Below are 17690 nucleotides of genomic sequence, written 5' to 3' on the forward strand. Positions count from 1 at the left end.
TGTTCCTCCAGTCACAGTGGGCAGCCTGGGCCTGTGGGGAAGGAAGAGAGGTCCACCCACATGCTGGGCCCCCAGGGGCTGTGCTTGAGCTTCTGGGCCTGGGGAGGAGGACGCGGACTCACCCTGGCAAAGGTGGCTCGTTCCAGGCCCTTCCCTGAGGGGTCTGGCCTGGACTGAGAGTAGAATATCCTAGAGTCTGAATTTTCCTCCCTGGCCTTTGGAAGTTCCTTTCCTGATGGCACCTGGAGGTCTCCTGGTTACTTCAGAGTGCTTGCCCTTGTCCTTAAGAGCTTCTAAAAGGCAAGCACACACACACACACACACACACACACGCACACGCCCATGCTTTTGGGGAGTCACACCCTGATCCCAGGGGCCTCCCTTTGTACTTTTCCCCTCCTTTTTTGCAAGGTTGGAGTGGGCCCAGTCCAGCAGATCTGCTATTGTTGTGTGCAAAACCTCCAGCTAACTCTGCCCACTTGCCAGTGGGAAACACTGGCTGGTATGAGAACAGAGAGGTGCCCTCTGGCTGCTCTGTTTCCAGAGCCGCACTGGTCTGGCTCAAAGGCTCCCTCCCACTGGAGGAGACCAAGACACGTTCCTGGCTTTCGCCACAGCCTCAGAGATGGTATCCAAAACCCACTGTGGCTTCCGCCATCCTGGTTGGCAGGGGATGGCGCTCTGCGTGCTCCACGGCCCACATCAGTCCTCCTGCTGAACACAGTCATGTTCACATGCAGAGATCCTGGAGGGCACGGTTGTGTGACATGTGGGTCTTTTCTGGTCCCAGCCCCTTACTGCAACCCACAGCAGAGAGCAATGCCCTTGCATAAAGTGAGATTCCTAAAAATATGAGAGGACTTTTTTTGTTTTTTGAAGATTTATTTATGTGAAAGAGAGAGGGAGAGATAGAGAGACATCTTCCATCCTGGTTCATTCCTTCAGATGCCCCCAACAGCTAGAATGGGACCAGGCCGAAGTCGGGAGCCAGGAATTTCATCCAGATCTCCCACATGAGTGGCAGGGGCCCAAGTACCATCTTCTGTGGCTTTCCCAGCCCATGGTGGGAGGTAGAAGGGCACTCTGATGACAGCTGCCCCAAAAGCTGTGATAACAACAAGAACCCATTCACAGAAGGGAGGACTGGGGCCACAGACGACCCGGTCCCCTGCAAGACCTGGCTGTGTTCAGCAGGGGGCCAGGCATGGAGCCTGCAGGGAGCTCTGGCCTGCCCTCAGCAGCCCCCATGGCCTAACCAGCTTTTGTCAGACCCATTCCTGAGCCGGAGATTAAGGTTCCAACACATGCGCTCTGGGGAATGTGTTCAGGCCATGTTAATTAATAAACCTGCGGGCTGCACATCTTCCTTGTGAGATCTGAGTTCACGTTCTGAGGTGTGTTAATTCTGAAGAACCTTGTATTATCTCCATATTCCTTTTTTTATCGTCTCTAGCTCTTTTTTTTAATGGATTTATTGTTTTTCTCAGCTTTCTGAGGATACCAGTTATATATATATTTCCTTTCTTAAGTTCCCTGCATTGTCTCTGGGATCCACGTATCTTTTCTTTTTTCCAGTCTCTGTGTTTCACACGATCCTTTTCCTTCAGTGCTGTCTCTTCACCTTTGATGACGAGGTGCAGGGAAGCCCTGGGGGCGGAGGCCTTCCTGCCTGGGGTGGGTGGGGGGCACCTCACTCGCAGCAGCACCCGCAGCTCTTTTCTCTGGGGCTGGTTGGTTTTCCTAGGGCAGCCTTCTCCAAGCTGAGGGCCCCAGTGTTGAATCTTCAGACTGCTCCTTCCTTTTTACCGAGTCGCTCCTGTCCTTGGCCATTCCTGGCGCCTCCCAAACCGGCGCCCCCAGTTCACTCTGTCCACTTGTGCCAACATTGGGTGGTGGGTGCCCGAGGCGCAGCCTGGGGCAGAGCAGGGCAGGGGGTCCAGCTGCTTCCCACACTGTTTCAGCCTGCTGCCTGGGGACAGCCTCCTGGGTCTCTGGTTCCTGAGGCCTCAAAGCAAGGGCAGCTTCATTGTCCTCACCCATCTGCCTTCCAGCTTCCCACAGTTCCCTCCCCTTGGGGGTCCAGGCCTCTGAAAACCTCCTGTCCTGGTATTCAAGCAGGGTCTCGGATGTGAAGGAGTTAGTCTGGGGGTTCAATCCCCTACTCTGGCTGGAAGATCCCCTCACCACACTGTGCACTGCGGATTTGCCCGCCCGCTCGCCCGCCCGCCCGCTTTGCCGGCGTGGGGCACGGTGGGGGCAGTGTCCCCTGCAGTGAGTCCTGACACAATGGACCGAAACGTGACGCAAAGCGGCAGACAGCAGCTCAGGCCTCCAGTCCTTCAAGGGTCGAGAGCGGCTCTTGGCGGGGCCCACTGAGAACAGGAGGTGGGCGGCCAGGGCTTCCGTGCAGACGGAAATGGCAGAGCGAGACCCGGGCCGCCCGGCTGCGTGATGGCGCCCTCAACGCCAACTTTGCCTTTCAGACCTGGGCCTGTCCCCGCACCTCACGGCGCTCATGGCGGGCGGCCAGCCCCTGGGGCACAGCAGCAGCACTGGCGACACTGGCTTCAGCTGCTCTCAGGACTCAGGTAACTTGCACGCCCTGCCGGCCTCTCAGCAGGGACGCGGGGAGAGCGCCCTGGGCGGGACTTCCGGGCGCCGCCTCAGCGTTTCCGGGCCACGGTTTCCTCTTCCATGAAGTGGGGCGAAGGCGGGGCGATGGCGGTGGTCTTCGTGCCCAGCTCGAAGTGCAGTTTTGGGGAAGTTGCAGCGTGAGACCGGCCGCGAGCTGTTTTGCAGTTACTACAGCCGCTGGCCGACACAGGCCCCGGGGTCCTATGGATTTCCGCTTCCGGTTCGTGTGAGGCAACTTGATGGAAGAGTGGGGCAGGTGTTTGGCTCAGCAGTTAAGCTGCACCTGGGGATCCCAGCATCCGACCCAGGGCCTGGGGTCAAGCCCCAGCTGGGCGCCCTGGCTCAAGTGAGTGGGCCCCTGCCACCCATGCAGGAGACCTGGGTTGAGTACAAGGCTCCTGGCTTCTACCTTGCTCAGCTATAGCTGTTGTGTGTATGTAGGGAGTGCGGCCAGGGTTTGGGCGGCTTCTCTCTGTTTCTATCTTTGTCTCTCCCTGTCTTTGCCTTTCAAGTAAATATAAATAAATAAATAAAGGAAAGAAACAACTTAGAGTAAGCAGCAAGGGGAATGTAAGCAGAGCAACATGGGCTTTGGGGTCACACAGACCTGTGATTTACAACCCCGCCATCTCCTGGCTGTGTCTGTGTTGGTGAGGAATTCATTGGTTCAGCCTCTGTGTGTGCCAGATTGCTGCACTCTTCAGTTCATAATCCTCGCAGCAGATCTCTGAGGTAGACCGAAGGATGACCCCCAATTTACAGATGTGGGAGAATACTGAAGAATTCAGTAACCTGCCGGTGGTCCTAGGTCTGCCCCCCTTGAGCCTGTGTGCTTAACCGGAATATTCTGACGTTTCTTCTGTAGGCAAGAGAATAACACCCTTGCCATGTGTTTTGAAACAGCAATGAGGAGTTCCAGGCTTCCTGTTCTTCCTAGTTTCTTAGGCACGGAGGTCTTGATGGATTGAAAACTGGAAACTTATCACCGTCCAGTGCCAGACCAGGGGGCATCATTGAGTGCCAAGTCCAGTCTGAGCCCTTGCTGCCTTCCCTGCCCTCTGTCCCCACCCCACCACCCTGAGCTCTGCCCAGCTCTAGAACTTGTAGGCGTTCCCTGATTCTGCCTTCATTTTCACACTGTGCTAAATCTTTACCTGCATTTTAACCATGGTGATAGGAATTAGGACTGTAAGAAGACTCACTCCAAAGACAAGGTGCCTTTTAATGGCACTCTGCTTCCCTTCCACCCCAGGGCTGGCAGGGATGACACTCCTGTGTCGTGTGAGTCACGACACCTAACCCATGGGATGATGTGGCCCCATTTGTTTTTGGTGGGATGATGGCCGAGGAGTCTCTCGGACAAGCACTTCAGGGCAGTTAGCTGCACCTGCCAGTGGGCTTGAGGAGGTGGAGACAGGGATCGGGTATGTTGAGAGAGGGGCGAAGGAAGAGGGGAGGAGGCAGGTGGGAGGATTTCGTGTTGCTGGTTATCTGTGCACACTGTGCCCTGTGCTGCAGGAACGGATGTGATGCTGCTTGAAGACTACCCATCTGATGATAATCCCCCCTCCCACTGCACTTGCCCGCCCAAGAGGAGGAGCTCAGTGACGTTTGAGGATGAAGTGGAACAAATCAAAGGTGGGTCTCAGAGACTGCTCGCTTCAAGAAAACACAGGGGACAAAGAAAATATCTCAGGTCAGCCCTAGCCCCATCCCAGAACATACCAGGGTTCCGTCACCTTTGCCCTCTGACCTCTGCCAACCCTGCTGGTCTCCCTTGAGTCCTTAGACACTTAACTCTAGGACAGCTGTCGAATACACATAGACATGTAGGCACAGACACATACGCATGGCACAGCCCAGATCTCTGAATCGGTGGCCCTATGAGCACCGCTGCTTCCTGGGAGCAGTTGCTGCCGCCTTGTCTATTGCTGGGAAGGTGCTGAGGACACGTGGGTCCTCCAAGGAAAGTGAGTTCCGCCAAGCTCAACTCCCAGCCCCCTTCTTGCCCCTTGGGTTTGGGGTGGTTTTCCCATCTGGACCTGTCGATTAAAAGGGTGACAGAGTCATTGTCCAGGCTGCCCAAGGATGTCAGCTCTCCCCCCGAGTCTCACCCAGTGGAGACAGCCGTCAACACGAGCAGGCCGTGGATGTGGTGGAGGAGGCCAGGGGTCTGGGGATGCAAGTTGTTGAAGACAGTAAGCATGGCCCGTCAGTGCGAGGCTCATACCGAATCATGTCATTTTTACGACCCTCACCCAGGAGTTCAGAAAGATCAGCGAGGTAGTCACGGAGGACAAAGGTTGCTACCAAATCATCTGCTTCGCCGAAAGCGGGTTCAAGGATGGCGCTTGGACCAGCAGCCCCATGGGCTTTATGCTACTTTTTCCCGGAAAAAGTGGACGTGCGTCTCCTCCCTGCCCCCGACGTGGGCCTGCGCTCGCCCCATCATGCCTGCCTCATGGGCTGGTGGCTCTGAAAGCACCCTCAGGCAGTGAGGAAGCAAAGCACCAGTGGGTGACATCGCCCCGCCCCCAAGACTGAGTGGCAGGCCGGAGACCAGGGTGTCCCTGGAGAACAGGGTGCAAATTGTTACTCTGCAGAAAATGTCAGGGCGGGATGAATTCTTCTCCAGAAATGTCCAGAGAACAGAGACAGGTTACTAATGTTAGGACAGGAGGTGTGAGGTAGAAGAGCCACGCCCTTCTCTTTCCTGTTCGCTTGAGCTGTCAGGGGCACAGATCCTGGGTAGGAACCGTTCGTGTCCCTGCCCCACCCTGAGGTTCCCCATGACTTGGGGCAAAGCCCTGGGCCAGCTGTAACCACTTGGAATCAACATTCATAGAGAGTGTTTATCAAGCCTTGTCTGTGGGCCAGGCCAAGGCTAAGCAACTTAGAATGAACCATCTCGGTAGCCCCATGAAATAAGAGGTATCTGCCAGAGGCAGAGACTAACGCTAGGTCAGAGTCTCAGATTTCGCAGGTGGGAAGTTGGGGAGTCCAGAATTTTCATGTCGGGAACCTGACTTCAAAGCCGTGCCCTGGCCCTCTGCTTGCCTCCCGTCTCTGGGCACTGCAGCCGCAGCAGGCACAGTCCCAGGCAAGTCGCTGTTCCTGGCTCCTCAGCTAACCCTTCTCCTGCTCTCTTCCCCAGAGGCTGCCAAGAACTCGATTCTTCATGTGAAAGCCGAAGTACACAAGTCCTTGGACAGTTACGCAGCCAGTTTGGCCAAAGCCATCGAGGCGGAAGCCAAACTCAACTTATTTGGGGAAGAGGCCTTGCCAGGGGTCTTGTTCGCGGCACGGACTGTCCCAGGGGCTGGCTCAGGGGGCCGCCGAGGCAGCAGAACGCTTGCGAGTCACAGGCTGCAGCTGCGGAGCATCGAAGAAGGGAACATCTTAGCGGCAGAACAGAAGTGAGGGCCTCGGGGCGGGCCGGGGCTGCAGTCGGAGATGCTGCCTGTGCCGGGCCCTGCCAGCTCCTCACTGCGTCCAGTGAGCCAATGCAGAGAAGCAACAACGTCTGGGACGCAGCCACCGGGAGAACTGGATATAGTCTCCAGCCTGGGGCTCCAGTGTCTGCCGTGGGACCACACGGGGGCGTCTCTGAGGCTTCTACTGTGCGTCGAAGAGCAGAGGGAGGTGTGGCTGTTGCCTGTTGTTGGGAGGTGGGGCCAGAGAGGTTGGGGGCGGCTGGGGGAAGCCAGAGAGGCCGAGCTTGGAGGGAAGCCATCCCATGAGTCATTGCCTCCTCTTCACAACCTGTGGAGGGCAGCACGGTGCTTCTTAACATCGTCAAGTTCACGTCCAGGGCTGCAGCATGTTGAAACAGGCAGTGTGGGGGCAATCGGTTCTAGGCGGAATGGTGGGGCAGCGAGCACCTGGGAGCCTCCACACCCTGTCCTCGTTAGGACCCGGCTGTCCGTGGCCCTGCCTGCTGGTGCTGAAGGGAGGGCCCGTGCTGCCCCCATCCCTGCTGGCAGACATTTGGAAAGAGGGGAGAAACCACTACAAAAGACAGGAGGAAGGGGCAGGCACCAGGTGTTTCATTTCCAGGGCTTCGAAAGCCCTCTGGTTAGGGCACAGCACAGCATTCCTGAGACCGGATGGGACTGTGGTGGCGAGCACTGGCTGATAGTGTCTATTGGAGAGAATGCCGTCACATAGGGAAGCCTCACTGAACACTCTCTACGCGATGTTCCAGTGCCAGCACGCCGCCAAGAGCAAGTTAGGTTATGGCGACTCTGGGTCAGCGTGAGGTAGGAGAGAGACTGGACAGAGTGCAACCTGGGTTCCTGGCTCAGCCCTAGCTGTGTGCACACGTCCTCTGGAACATCCGGTCACCCCCTCTCTGTAAAATGGGAGAGGGAGTTGGATTGAATGGTCTCCAAGACCACCTCCTGCTCTGATCCTTGGTGTCCTCTTGACTACAGAGGTAGGAAAAACAGTAACAACAAAGTGGACCACAAATCTGCATTTGCATTCTTCTGCGTGTAGCTCCCAGTGGGTGTGAAGTGCCCTCGCGGACTTGGCTGCTGGGGCGCAGTGGCCCACGCCGAGACGCTGTGTGGAGGAAGAGGGGCTTTATGCCTCCTCTCCCTCAAGATGAAGCAGCAGCAGAAGTCTGGGCGTGGAACGATTGCTGCGGTGACTGAGGAAGCCACCGTCACCCCCTCCACTGCCCTTCCGGCGGCTGAGGAGCTGAGCCCAGGACCCTCCGTGCCTTGGTCAGCAGTGGTGGATTCCAAGGCCGCCTTGCTGTGCCGGCTCCTAGGCAGCTATTCCACAAAGGAATGACATCTGCGGGGTTTTCCTTGGGGTCTTGGTTGCTCCTGATGAGACACGGTCCTTTTGCTATGTGGCAGAAGGCAGTGATTGGCTGGTCCCGAGGCCTGGGACTTGGTTCCTTCGTGGTGACTGAATCCCACATGGCTCTTCTGGGTCTGCGTGCGTGCTGATGCCACGGGGCAGACTGCCCTCACTACTGGGTGGCATTTCTTCCTTCGATTGAGGGTGATTGAGGTTTTCCCTCTCTGTTCTGTGTAATTTCTTTCCCAGCACTTGTCTTTTTTTTTTTCCTCTATATTTATTTGAAAGACAGAGTTACAGAGAGAGGTAGAGACAGAGAGAGAGGTCTTCCATCCACTGGTTCTCTCTCCAGATGGCTACAACAGCTGGAGCTGTGCCAATAAGGAGCCAGGAGCCTCTTCCAGGTCTCCCATGTGGGTGCAGGGGCCCAAGGACTTGGGCCATCTTCTGCTGCTTTCCCAGGCCACAGCAGAGAGCTGGATCGGAAGAGGAGCAGCCGGGACTAGAACTGGCACCCATATGGTTAAAGCCAGGGCTTTAACCTGTACCACCGTGCCGGCCCCTTGTCTGGTTTTCAAAGGGACCATGTTCCCCATCAGCAGTAAGCACAGACATAGGACAGGGCCATGAGGCCTTTACCTCCAGGCTGGGTCACCAGGTAGGCCCTCTCCAGCACTGCAAATTGGCTTGTAACCCAAGGGCTGGGGAAGGCGCCCCTGACTGCCCGCAGCTGGGCTCCAGGGAAGAACCCTGGGACCACCCAGGTCCCCACTGGCTGACCGCAGCCCAGCTGGGATGTGATGGGAGTTAATCTGAATTGGTCTAGAAGGACTGCACTTCACAAAGGGACTCAGTTCCCCCTTGTTTTTAAGCCGAGGTGTGTTTGACACTACACAAACACCGTGTAAAAGGACCCTCCCAGGCTCTGCGGGCAATAATGCTGGTGTGTCTTTCCTGTGCTCCGTTAGGGAGAAAGACCTGGGCAGGTTCTAATAAAACCTCCCAGGCAGTGATGAGAGAACTGTGGCACCAGCATGGGGGTGGTATTTCCAACCAGAAGTTAGGCACAGCTCCTGTGAGGTTGGGTGACCATGGGAGCTAAGTCTCAGGGGGTGTTTGGCAGCTAGGGCCATATTTTGCATATCCAGGAATTCAAATTTGCCTTAATGCAGCTGAGAGAGGTGGAAGTGGGAGTGGGGAAAGAGAATCTCCCTTCCATACGTTCCGAGGACCCGAGAGGCATTTCTGAGGAGCGCCCCCACCCGCTCCCACTAAACCCAGGCTCGTTAGCTGTGAATTGCTGTACAGTGGCGGGCTTAAAGCCACCCAGAGGGGACCTTGTGGACACTGGCAGGCGGGACTTCTGGCCACTTGTTTGCTTAAATCCCTCAGTCCTGGGTCTTCCAGTTGTGGGAAGACCACTCTTAGGGCTGCTGGCCATCTCTGCTTTCCTCACTGAGCTTCCCAGCTGCCAAGGTGCCTGTGTTATGCTCCAGAATGGAGGTTGCTGTGACCCAGAAGGCACTGGGAGTCCCACATGACGACGTAGCACACTGCTGCACCTCAGCTCTTCCCCGGGCAGGACACAAGACTGGAGTTCAGGACCTTAGACTCTAGGTGGCAGCAGTGTGGCTGTGCAGAGCCTCAGCCAAGCTGTTCTTGGCAGACAGGAAGCACCACCCCTGAGCCTGCTTCCCTGAGTGACCCCAGTCAGGGTCACAGGTGCTGCCCCCACTCAGCTGTGTGGTCTTCCACAAATCGCTGCTCCTGGAGGAGCGGGTTAAGGTCTGTAAGACAAGGGCCACCTAGCACCAGTGTTCCTGGGTTCTCTCGAGGGAGGAGCTGCTGAGTCTGCAAAGAGCTGAGCAACCAGGGGGACGACCTCAGTATGTGCAGTCGGGACAGGGGAAGGATGCACAGCGCTCTGATACAGTGAGAGCTTGCTAAGTCTGTTTAGAGTTAACTCTGAGCGTCCCATCCCGAAATGCCTGAGAGAGACACACGCAGACATGGATGCATCACAGGATGCTCCGGAAATGTGTTCAGCCTGGAGCGCCTTCTGTCTCCTGTCTGGTGGGTGACGCGAAGTGGCCATGCAGAGAAGGCAGGAAGCACGTACTGACCGGTTACATCTAATGGTGACGGACACTCCATTAGGCAGTTCCCAAACTTCCTTTCACTTCAGCACAACCGTGACATGGAGAAGAGTGCAAACGTGGGTGTGGTGAGGTCCCAAGTTCTGATCCCGGGCTGCCACTTACTGGCTGCGTGTTCGGGGCAAGTGAGTGTGTGTGCCTCTCAATTCCATTATCTGTAACGTGCAGTTCTGTAGTCATTTCCTATGTAGAGAGACAGGATTCAGTGGCCTCCCTCACAGGGCGACTGTGTGGATTCCAGGAAGACATCTTGGGAAGCGTCGGACACGGAACACAGTATCTGGGGTGCGGTGGAAGTGGAGCCGCTGGCCTTGTCTTTAACTGTGAGGGGGGTTACTCTTGTTTTACAGGAATCTCTGTTACCAAGTGGGAACCTTGAGACGATAACCACTTAGGTGGGAGGTGTTGAAGGTGCTGCACAGGAATTGTGAGTTCTGTACACCCAGGACTCTTGAGAAGGGACGGGGTGAGAAAGCAGAAGGCAACAGAGTCGGGTGGGAAGGCAATAAATAGCATTGGTGCTCATAAAGTCTAAGGGAGCACAAGTGAGCTTCTCTGTTAAAAATTATGTACCCTCTGTGCTACTGGCCTGTTCGCACAAAGATGAAATAATTCTTTGAGGATGATTCGCCCCTGGGGACAGGTGGAGTCTCACATCACCACATAAATTCAGCCCAGAGGGGACCCTCTCCCAGGAAAGTGCCCCAGGTGCTGCGGTGAGAGGGACTGCCTGGCTGACTCGGGTTCACAGAATCCCTAGTCTTCTGAGGGTAGAGGCAGGGCAGGGGGAGCACACCACACACAAAGTATGCAGGCCCTGAGACGGGGGGGAGATCCCAGTCTCCAAAGGAAACCGGCTGCGCTCAGCCAGCAGTGTCACTGCGGGGAGGGGCAGAGCCATACTGTGCTTGTGGGTTGGGCAAAAGGGACACAGAAGTTAGGGAGGCCTAGGAGGAAAGTCCAAGGCTTCAAAGTGAGTAAGTAAAGCCAGAATCGTGGCTGAATTCCAGGACCTGGCCATGGGGCTGAGAGGAGAGGAGCCAGCCTGTGGCTCAGGGGGAAGGAGAGTTCAGAGTGGTCAGTATTAGACGAATGGGTCCGTGAGGCTTTATTACATAGCTAGGAAGGGCATGGCAGATAATCAGATCTAGGTCAGACCTAAAGGAACCAAAGGCCCAAGGCAAGTGGATTCACTGGGAAGAATTCAAAGCACAATCTCCACAAGAGTTCACAAAGCACGAACTTGCTCAGTGTTTCAGGAGAATGTGATACACAGGGCCGCATGCGTTTCCCTCAGAAAGCATTTTCCTGAGCAGGGACAGGGACGGGAATTAGGAGCCACCTGACACCATTCTGAAATACTGCAAATCGCACACCAGGCAGCCTCTCCCAGAGGGAAACCGTCTCAGGGAGGTTCATGGCCTGGGCCACAGCACGGGTAGAGCCTGTTTGTTCATTAACAGGTCTGTCAGGGATAATGGGCCCCTGGGAGCAGAAAAGGTTAAAAACCAATCCCCCCTCCAAAAAAAAATCTAAAATATATTTAACTTGAAGTTTCTGGATGACATTTTAAAAAGATTAAGTGTTTAGGATTATAATAATATTTATAAGCAACTAGAAGTATATTTAGGTAGTTTTGTTTACCTGATTCAATATGGTTTTGGGATGTGTACAGCTGTGGACTATGTGGACTCTGTACTTGGACTTGTGGTCCGTGGGCTTTTTCTGGGTGCCTCTGCCTTCTCCCCTTTTCTCCAGCAGGGAGGAGTAGGCTGTTGCACAACTGGGGGAGTGGGCATACTGAAGTCATCAGGTGTATCTATCCAGGCATTTTTCAGAAATTCCTCCAAGGCTGTTACTTTCATGGAGTATTGTTAAATGATCTACTTCTCACCATGGCCAAGATACTCTAAACCCAGTCTTTAAAGAAGACCTAATGAATGCTATTATCTATCCATGTATTTATTGATCAATCAACAGACTTATATTTTCCATTCTATAATAAAGTCAAAGAGGATGAATGGCAGATTTTCATTATTTTGAGACTCAGAACAAACTCAGGGCACGAAACTCCCTCTGCCGTGGACGGGCATCTTCCCTTTCCTGAGTGGGTAGGCGAGTCCCAGGTCCTAGCTTTCTGGGGTCCTCCCCTGTGGAATCTTGGAAGTGACAGGACTTGTTAAGTCTTCCTCTGTAGAATATTTTCTTTGTTTCCTTTCCGGTTTGCCCTACTTCTGAATAACAATATTCAACACCAAAATTCTCTGCAAAATCACCTTGGATAGGGGAAGTAATTCTCCACTGCCTTCCCGGGCCCCAGCAGAGAGCTGGAAGAGGAGCAACTGGGACAGGATCCAGCACCCCGACCAGGACTAGAACCCGAGGTGCCAGCGCTGCAGGCGGAGGATTAGCCTAGTGAGCCATGGCGCCGGCCTTGACAAATGCTTCTTAAAAATACTTTAAAATGTATTTTTTAGGAGCAGTGGGGACAAACACCACTTCCGTTTTCTTCTCTTGCCAAAGAATGACCGACGACTCCTTAACTCCACCGAGTCCTCCAGTGGCTTCCGATCTCTCAGTTTCCCCCACCTGTCTGCAGTGTTATCTGTGTGGTGTTACAACTGAATAAAACAGCATCACATTGTGGGCGGTGGTGCTGACACAGCCAGTGACATAGGTGGAGGAAATACAATCACCCCCTTTAGAGAGGAACCCCGAGGAATCAGAAGGCTTAGGCAGGGAGCATAAATAACGGGCAATGTACTATCCAGAAATCACGCAGGAACTGTCTGATTTCTTTCTGCCTCTGACCATTTACCTCATGTTCTAATGTGGATATGTACGTGCCTTTGCCCACAGCAAGGGCTAGATGCTGAAGTCCAGCAGAACTTGCTGAGTCGATGGAACTTACTTTCTCCCTGTACTTATCTGTGCAGCAGTGGCCCTGGGCTTGCAGCCATCTGACAGGGGACAGAGATCCCTGTTTTCTATACCAAGACTATTTGTGGCTCAGTCTGAGACAGGTTATGCCTTACCCTCTCCCAGACGCATTAGCAGGGAGCTGGATCGGAAGTGGAACAGCTGGGACAGGAACTGGTACCCACATGGGATGCTGGTGTTGCAGGTGGCAGCATAACCTACTACACTGCAACACTGCCCTCATGCCTTACTTTTTTTTTTTTTTTTAAGATTTATTTATTTCTTTGAAAGTCAGAGTTAGAGAGAGAGAGAAGGAGAAGCAGAGAGAGGTCCTCCATCCACTGGTTCACTCCCCAATTGGCCACAACAGCTGGAGCTCTGCTGATCTGAAGCCAGGAGCCAGAAGCTTCTTCCAGGTCTCCAACATGGATGCAGGGGCCCAAGGACTTGGGCCATCTCCTACTGCTATCCCAGGCCACAGCAGAGATCGGAAGTGGAGCAGCCGGGACTCAAACTGGCACCCATATGGGATGCCAACACTGTAGGCAGTGGCTTTACCCACTACTCCACAGCACCGGCCCCTCCATGACTTACTCTTAATATCTGAGTTAGTCCCTCTCTCCAGGATAGATTTGGGGCAATAAAAGGAACATTTAACTATCTGTTAATTAGTCTATAACAGCTGTGTTATATTTAGAAAAAGAGGGCAGCTGTTACAGCCAAAACATTAAAAGCATCGTGAGACAGGAGCCCAGGCTTTAGGCACCCGAGGCAGAAGCCAGACCTGCGCTGCCCGGGCCGCTCTGAACACTGCACACAGTCCTCGACAGTCTGGTACCCACCTCCAGGGTGCGGCCACGAGCTGCTGCTCAAGCTGGAGCTGAAGGTGATGAGTGTTCACAACCCACAGCTCTGACCCTGACAACTCCAACTCGTCCTTGGGTCAGTCTTACAAGATACCTGGCTTCAAGACAGGGTCAGGGATCACTCCAAGTGTCTCACTCAATTTCTTCTCCAGCTGTTGGCTGCCAAGGAGGCAGAGTGGTGATCAGTACTGGCTGGACTATAGGTTACACAGCAGTTGTCGGGGTCGGTTTCTGACTTTTCCAAGTGGAACAGTTCCCAAGAACTCAGCCACTGGAAACACACAGGTGTTTCAGAACACTGCTGTGCATCACTGCAGAAGCCTATAATACAGCCAATGTCCAGTGTGTGTACGCATGCATATGTGTGTGAGTGTGTATGAGAGGGAGGGAGAAGGGAAGGTGGAAGGGTGACAGCCCCTCTGAAACTGTCCTTTTGGACCACTAAACCCTGGACACACCATGCTTGCTTCTTTGCCTCCAAGGTATCACAGGCAGCAAGTTAACTGCCTCTCTCCCACCCCGCAGATCTGGCTTCTGAAAAGACCCTGGACATCAAGAAGATAGCAAAAATGAGCCACAGATGTGTACTATGCCCATCTGGATGATGACGAGAGATTAGAAAGTATAAAAATAGGGGCAAGTGTGTGGCACGGTAGGTTAGGCTATGGCCTGTGCCACCAGCATCCCATACAAGCACCAATTCAAGTCCTGGCTGCGCTGCTTCTGATTCAGCGCCCTGTTAATGAGCCTGGGGACACAGTGGAAGATGGCCACAATCCTTGGGCCCCTGCACCCACATGGGAGATCGGGCAGACTTCCAGGCTCCTGGCTTCACTCTGGTCTAGCCTTGGCCATTGCGGCTACTTGGACCATGAGCCAGTGGATAGAAAATTCTCTAACTCTGCCTTCAAAATAAACAACTTTTTAACAAAGTATGAAAATAAGAGAATATTTTGTTACTGAGAAAAAATTTTACTTATTTTCTGAATGGATTGAAGAGATGTGAGCATGTGATTAGACTGATGAAAAGATACCAGCAGGATGAAAATGTAGGAGTGTTAACTCCCGGAGTGGTTTTAGGTCATAACTTTAAGCTGCATGTATTTGGGTGCAGATGGCTCAGTGGAGGTAGCCAGTAGAGTTAAGGATGTCTGGAAACTAAAAGACTATAGACAGTCAACATCTTGCAGTGAAATCTAGAATGTGGCGAGAGCTAGACCAGATGCCTGTGCCCTCAGAACCAGTTTATGCTAACAGGTGAGGTGAAGTATCCAGGACGCCGTCAGTGATTTTGGCTGGTGACTAACTCCTACACTTGACTAATTACGTACTGGCAATCATAAGAAGTGACTAGAGGTCAAGATAAAAAACTGGAGAGAAAAATGAAAGCAGCTCTTTGGTGTGATTCTATCCTACAGAAGTCAAAACAAATGAGGTTATTAATCTATAAAGAACAAAGGAAAAATATTCTTCTTATGTTACAGAAAATACTGGAAAACCATGGATCAAAATAGTAAGGCAGGGGTGGCGTTTGGTCTAGTGGTTAAGATGCTGTCTCTGCCACCCACTTGGGCAAACTGAATTAATTTCCTGGCTCCTGCACATGGCCTGGCCCAGTCTAGTGGCTGCAGCCATTTGAGAAGTGGACCAGCAGACTCGAGTTCTGTCTGTATCTGTCTCTCTGAAAAACTACGACAAAACAAACAAAAGCATTAAATGAAAAGTCAAATTTAGGATATCTTAAAACAACCAACTTCTTTAATCAGAAAGTAACAAACATGCAAATGGCAAGTGTAGAAATTTATTTGAACCAACATTTTCACTATAATGGAAATTATTCTTCAACATTGATCCAAGCTCCCACATCTGAAGGTTAGGGGAAATATTGCACTTTGCATTTTCTAGCACTTCTCATACACGCAAAAGGTTTTAAAAACATTTTGCTAGTTTTGTTTTACACACACTCTCCCAAATTCATGCACACACTCATTCCAAACCAATGTTAGGTTATCCCCAAAAAGGGGAAAAACTCCAAAAAATCATAACCTTAAAATTGCACTAAAGTTCTGTAAAGAAAAAAAATATAATAAATTGTCTTATACAAATTTCAGAACATCTGAGTGCTTGCCAAAAGAGGTGGTTATTACTCGTCCTCATTTTCATTCTCCTGGCCAGAGCCTTCTGATCTGTCACCCTCCAACCGGTCTGGAGAACAAACAGACAGACAGGCATGAGAACTGCAGAAATACTTAAAGCATTGAAATTATAAATAGTTTTCAATGCCATTTATTTAAAACTAATGAAACCATATAAAATTCAATGTTATCAATGTGTAAAAATCAGCTCACTACCACAGGCAGATAAGTTTTTTTTTATTTTGTTTTTGTTGTTGTTTGCCCTTAGAAGTACATTTTAAAAAGAGTAAGACAACAGCTCTATTAGCTTAGGGTATAAATGTAACTCTAAAACATACAATAATTTTAGAAGACTTTCTCTAAAGATCCAGACGGGGCACTGTCGACTCCAGTGTTCTCATGGTCTAGTTTTCTAAGGAGGTGTATCAGGTGCTATCCAAGGAGAACGAGGAGGCTGTGTCAGAGAACACAGTAGCATCTTCCTGAGGACTATGTAAACTTGTCGGTAATAATTTCTTGCTGTATCCTAGTCAAGAGCAGCAAGGACAATGCAGAGGATGCACTATATGTTTAACTTCCATGTGAATTAGATTAACTCTCTTCCCAGCAGACGCCACTTCCAATGTCAGAGCAATGAAGCAAGGGCTAAGATTTATTGCTTTAATTACACAAATTTTACCTTTATGTAGGTACTCATAATACATTTATAAGAGAAATGAACATGATAATATCTGAATGAGTCACGAAGGAATCTAAACACAGTGGAAGAGTGTCTAATAAATGGCTGCCAAAGGGATGTCATTATACAGAATGTCACATTATTATCTTTTCACTTTTTTAGCCCTACTACAGGTATACTTTGTTTTAATGTTTGTTTGCATCTACTTGAAAGGCAGAGCAATGGGGGGAAAGAAGGAAGTAGGGGATGGGGGGAGGAAGGGAACAGAGAGATAGATCTTCCATCTGCTGGTTTACTACCCAATGCCCGCCACAGCCAGGGCTGAGCCAAGCCAGAGCCAGGTGCCAGGAATACCATCCAGCTTTCCTACGTGGTGGCAGCGGCCCAGCCACTTGAGCCGTCATGTGCTGCCCCCCAGGATGCATTAGCAGGAAGCTGGACCAGAAGTGGAGTAGCCAGGGCTCAAACCAGAACTCCAACAAGAGATATCCCAAGTGGCAGCTTAACCCACTGTGCTGCAAACCCTGCCCAATATATAATTATTATTATGTGAAATACTTTCATGAGAGAAGCAAACATTTCTTGCTGTTCTCCTTAAACGTGTCATGAATGGGAATCCTGGATCTGACTGACTATAGTTAGGAAACCTATTCTATCATGTCGGTGGAGCATGCGGAAGTAGAAACAGCCTATCAGTAGGCTTTTGACTCAATCTTCGTTTGTTCTACTACAAATGCAGATGGGGAAACAGGGGTAAGAAGAAATGCCACAGTTTTTAAATGAGGAAGTCTACGGCAGAGAACCGAATTCTGCAGTCCAAAGCATGCCAGTAGGAGGCACGGTGAGGCCAGAGCTCCCTAGACAGGTCACAGGAAAGCTCACGGCGGCTTCTGGACCCAGCAGGGTGGAACATGAGGGCAGCTGCTCTCTGCTCAAATGCCACTTCCACAGCTGCATCTTTCTTAGAAGCCAGTTTCTAAGAGACAAATGCAAGCTTCTGTTCACAAAGTGTTAGTGAAGTAGTCAAAGTGCAAAGCAGCTCAGAACTTTCACAAAAAGTCATACACCAAGACAGCGCCGCGGCTCACTAGGCTAATACTCCGCCTTGCGGCGCCGGCACACCAGGTTCTAGTCCCGGTCGGGGCACCAGATTCTGTCCCGGTTGCCTCTCTTCCAGGCCAGCTCTCTGCTGTGGCCAGGTAGTGCAGTGGAGGATGGCCCAAGTGCTTGGGCCATGCACCCCATGGGAGACCAGGATAAGTACCTGGCTCCTGCCATTGGATCAGCGCGGTACACTGGCCGCAGCGTGCTGGCCGCGGCGGCCATTGGAGGGTGAACCAACGGCAAAGGAAGACCTTTCTCTCTGTCTCTCTCTCTCGCTATCCACTCTGCCTGTCAAAAAAAAAAAAAAAAAAAAAAAAAGTCATACACCAAGGGCTGAAATGAAAACTGGAAACAAGGACTGCTTCTACATCCCTGGCTGCCAATGTAG

At 52.0% G+C, this 17690-nt stretch overlaps 2 protein-coding genes across 30 annotated transcripts in view; one reads left to right on the forward strand and one right to left on the reverse strand.

The window, feature by feature from the left end:
- The window catches only part of GPR161 (G protein-coupled receptor 161), a 60037-nt gene extending 44445 nt beyond the window's left edge, over positions 1-15592 (forward strand). For all 4 annotated transcript variants that reach the window (XM_051857154.2, XM_051857157.2, XM_051857155.2 and 1 more), the window contains exons 4-6: positions 2484-2588; positions 4153-4272; positions 5789-15592. In XM_051857154.2, the coding sequence (XP_051713114.2) occupies positions 2484-2588; positions 4153-4272; positions 5789-6054 (491 nt within the window). In that variant the 3' untranslated portion in view covers positions 6055-15592. The remainder of the gene's footprint in view (positions 1-2483; positions 2589-4152; positions 4273-5788) is intronic.
- Positions 7701-17690, reverse strand: part of DCAF6 (DDB1 and CUL4 associated factor 6) — a 127125-nt gene continuing 117135 nt past the window's right edge. For 13 of the 26 annotated variants that reach the window (XM_070077393.1, XM_070077395.1, XM_070077399.1 and 10 more), the window contains one exon: positions 15114-15589. In XM_070077393.1, the coding sequence (XP_069933494.1) occupies positions 15528-15589 (62 nt within the window). In that variant the 3' untranslated portion in view covers positions 15114-15527. Of the gene's footprint in view, positions 11759-15113; positions 16046-17690 lie in introns of those variants that run through there. The other 13 variants (XM_070077388.1, XM_070077391.1, XM_070077387.1 and 10 more) reach the window with 2 other exon arrangements.

This window comes from Oryctolagus cuniculus, chromosome 7 (assembly GCF_964237555.1).
Source record: "Oryctolagus cuniculus chromosome 7, mOryCun1.1, whole genome shotgun sequence".
Taxonomy (NCBI): Eukaryota; Metazoa; Chordata; class Mammalia; order Lagomorpha; family Leporidae; genus Oryctolagus; species Oryctolagus cuniculus.